Here is a 3,057-nt window from a genome sequence, read left to right as displayed (position 1 = left end):
CAAGAGCAGCCATTTTCCCCTGTTGCCATGGTAACGTCACAAAGTAACATAATTACGCGACAAGACCAACACAGTCTCTTTTTCATCAAACTGCAATTTTTGCAAATTCTCCCATTTTTTGGCATAAATATCCCGGATATTCCATTGCAATTTTAAAGAAAACATCCCATATACTCAAGGATTTTTGCAACAATCACGAGAAAAAACCCTCAAAAGTAGAAGCTCACCCCTGGCATTATGACCCTCTCCACATCTTTAATAACATCTTCATAATTCTCAGGCTCCAGTGGGGCTTCGGTGGGGATCAGGGATCGAAGGTACCCCGGTTTGACATCGGAGTAGACCGGCCGCTGTTCGATGTTCGCCAGGTAGTCGGCCACGTAGTCCACCATCTCCTTCCCTCGGCTTCGAAACTCTGCTGCATCCATGGTACCGCTGGACTACAGAACAGAAACACATCATACCTCAACCTGATTTACTGATTTCTTACATAAAATGTGCGTAACCTTTGATCTCGCTGGTAGGAAAGGGTTCAACCTGGTCTCACGGCAGTTTGGGAAATGGTCACGTTATTTGGATCTGTTGATTTGGCAACGGGGACGTGATTTTCTCCTTTATTTCATGGTGGTCACCAAGAAATGAACAACGATCCGCGGCCCCCGGGGGACGCAACAACGGGGAAATGAAACGCTACACGCCGGCGACAACTGCCATGGCACTGGGCTGATCTGGGGGACACAACAGGGAAATGAAACGCCACACGTGGTAGGCGATGTCGCCGGGACACGATCCGTGGTCTCTGGGGGACGCAACAACGGGGAAATGACAACAAGGGGGACGGACCGAGCATGCGGGGCGTGTTACAACAACGGGGCGGTTGTGGTAAGGAAAAGAACAACATCCTCTTCCCCCAACCAACCTCTTTACGTGGATTTTGCAATACTACTCCCTACCGTAATCATGCTGTTACCACAAAAGGTGCTTCCAATTTAAATAATTTTTTTTTTAAATTCATGCTCACCTTCACGAACAAAACTAAAAAGCGTGTCCCCGTACACAAATCAACAGATTAAATAACGTCACCATGTCACACACTGCCATGTGACTGGGCTGAAGAGTTGCATCATGATGCCAACTGGTAAGTGAACATGGTAACGGCCACATTTATGTGTCGCATATTGTTTTTATTATGATAATAAATCCAAATAAAATGATGCGAAGTGAGGACCTGTGTGTTTGATGGTTATCTCCTCCCCGTGGATGAACTAGTCAACAGAAGAACCTTTAGCCAGTCTTGTCATAGGTTAGTTTCTTTTCACTTCATGGCCTGGCAGCATAAGAAAAGCTTGATGGCAAAAATATTTCTACATCTACAACAAACTTAGAGTCTACTTGAATAAACCGTTATGAACTCATTCGCTCACAATGCAACGTGCAAAAGGACAGTTGCATAAAACCTCGTCAACATCAAGGTACAAGCTAATGATTAAGGAAAATATTCAGCAACATTTATGAGCCTGTTTGTTAAGTGCAAAACAGGAACAAGACATACAGTACGTACATTGTAGAAGAAAGCACTGCAACAATACATTAATTAGACTGTAGCAAAAAAAATATTGCCATGCAAATTACTGGCATAGTGCATATTCGAATGGAACAACATAGTGTGTGAACATTGCTCCCGGTTCTGCACTAGCTCCATGTCATTCAACAAGTGTTTACCCAGCATGTCTCTTTCCCTCGTTGAGAAGCAGAGGCATTAACCTTATCTAGAAGAGGATTAGACAAGTGTGTTCATACGTACATTTTTAAAGGAGCGCTTCAGATGGTGGATCTTCTCCTCGTCTTTGGTGTCCACACACAAACAGGCAGAGAGACAGGCAGGCCCGTGGTGAGTGCGGTTGTGTGTGTAAGCAGGGCGAGAGACATTTGCTCCTTTTATCTGGCCACTAACCACCCCCACTCCACCATCAGCCGCTGGGCCAGCCAATGGGAATGGGGCTCATGGTCCACACAAGAAATTATTTCTTAATTACTTTTTCATTTCCATCTCTCTCTCTCTCTCTCTCTCTCTCTACCTGACTGTAGTTCGTCATTGTAACTGACTTTAGTGGGCAAATGCTCTCATTTGATGGCGTCTGGCACTTTGGAGAGGTGTTCTCTTCACGGATGAACCCCAACCCCAACCCTACCCATAACACCAGATACTGACTAGTTTTACAGTGCAGTACAAGAAATTAAACATTAAAGAAATGAACATAATTTAAAGAAAGGCAACATCAAAAGCGAAGGTCTTCAGCCTTGATTTAAAAGTTGCGGCGGACCTTTTTTTTTTCTCTGAGTTTGTTCCAGATATGAGGAGCATAGAAACTGAACGCTGCTTCCCCCTGTTTAGTTCTGACTCTGGGGACAGAAAGAAGACCTGTCCCACATGACCTGAGAGGTCTGGGGGCGTCATAGTGTAGTAGCAGATCAGAAATGTATTTTGGTCCTAAACCGTTTAGTGATTCATAAACTAGCAAAAGTACTTTGAAAAATTATTTGAGGCTCAGGAAGCCAGTGTAAAGACTTCAGAACTGGAGTGATGTGATCCAGTCTCTTGGTCTTAGTGAGGACTGGAGTGATGTGATCCAGTCTCTTGGTCTTAGTGAGAACTGGAGTGATGTGATCCAGTCTCTTGGTCTTAGTGAGGACTGGAGTGATGTGATCCGTATCTTGGTCTAAGTGAGGACTGGATTGATGTGATCCAGTCTCTTGGTCGTGAGGACTGGAGTGATGTGACCCAGTCTTTTGTTCTTAGTGAGGACTGGAGTGTTGATTCAGTCTCTTGTTCTTAGTGAGGACTGGAGTGATGTGACCCAGTCTCTTGGTCTTAGTGAGGACTGGAGTGATGTATCCAGTCTCTTGGTCTTAGTGGGGACTGGATGATGTGATCCGTCTCTTGGTCTTAGTGAGGACTGGAGTGATGTGATCCGTCTCTTTGTTCTTAGTGAACTGGATTGATGTGACCCATTCTTTTGGTCATAGTGAGGACCGGAGCAGCAGCGTTCTGAATCA

General features: G+C 44.8%; 1 protein-coding gene across 2 annotated transcripts in view; it reads right to left on the bottom strand.

Annotated features, from left to right (window-relative positions):
• LOC116701058 (aromatic-L-amino-acid decarboxylase) overlaps positions 1–1,965 on the bottom strand; it is a 30,315-nt gene extending 28,350 nt beyond the window's left edge. The window contains exons 1-2 of one of the 2 annotated variants that reach the window (XM_032534625.1): positions 1,805–1,965; positions 228–435 (exon numbers count right to left, since the gene is read on the bottom strand). In XM_032534625.1, coding sequence (XP_032390516.1) covers positions 228–428 — 201 coding nt within the window. In that variant the 5' untranslated portion in view covers positions 429–435; positions 1,805–1,965. Of the gene's footprint in view, positions 1–227; positions 441–1,804 lie in introns of both variants that reach the window. The other variant, XM_032534624.1, reaches the window with a different exon arrangement.
• Positions 1,966–3,057: the final 1,092 nt, after the last annotated feature.

Source organism: Etheostoma spectabile, chromosome 13 (genome assembly GCF_008692095.1).
Source record: "Etheostoma spectabile isolate EspeVRDwgs_2016 chromosome 13, UIUC_Espe_1.0, whole genome shotgun sequence".
Lineage (NCBI taxonomy): Eukaryota > Metazoa > Chordata > Actinopteri > Perciformes > Percidae > Etheostoma > Etheostoma spectabile.
Note: the sequence above shows the minus strand (reverse complement) of the source record. Positions and strands in the feature narration are given on the sequence as shown.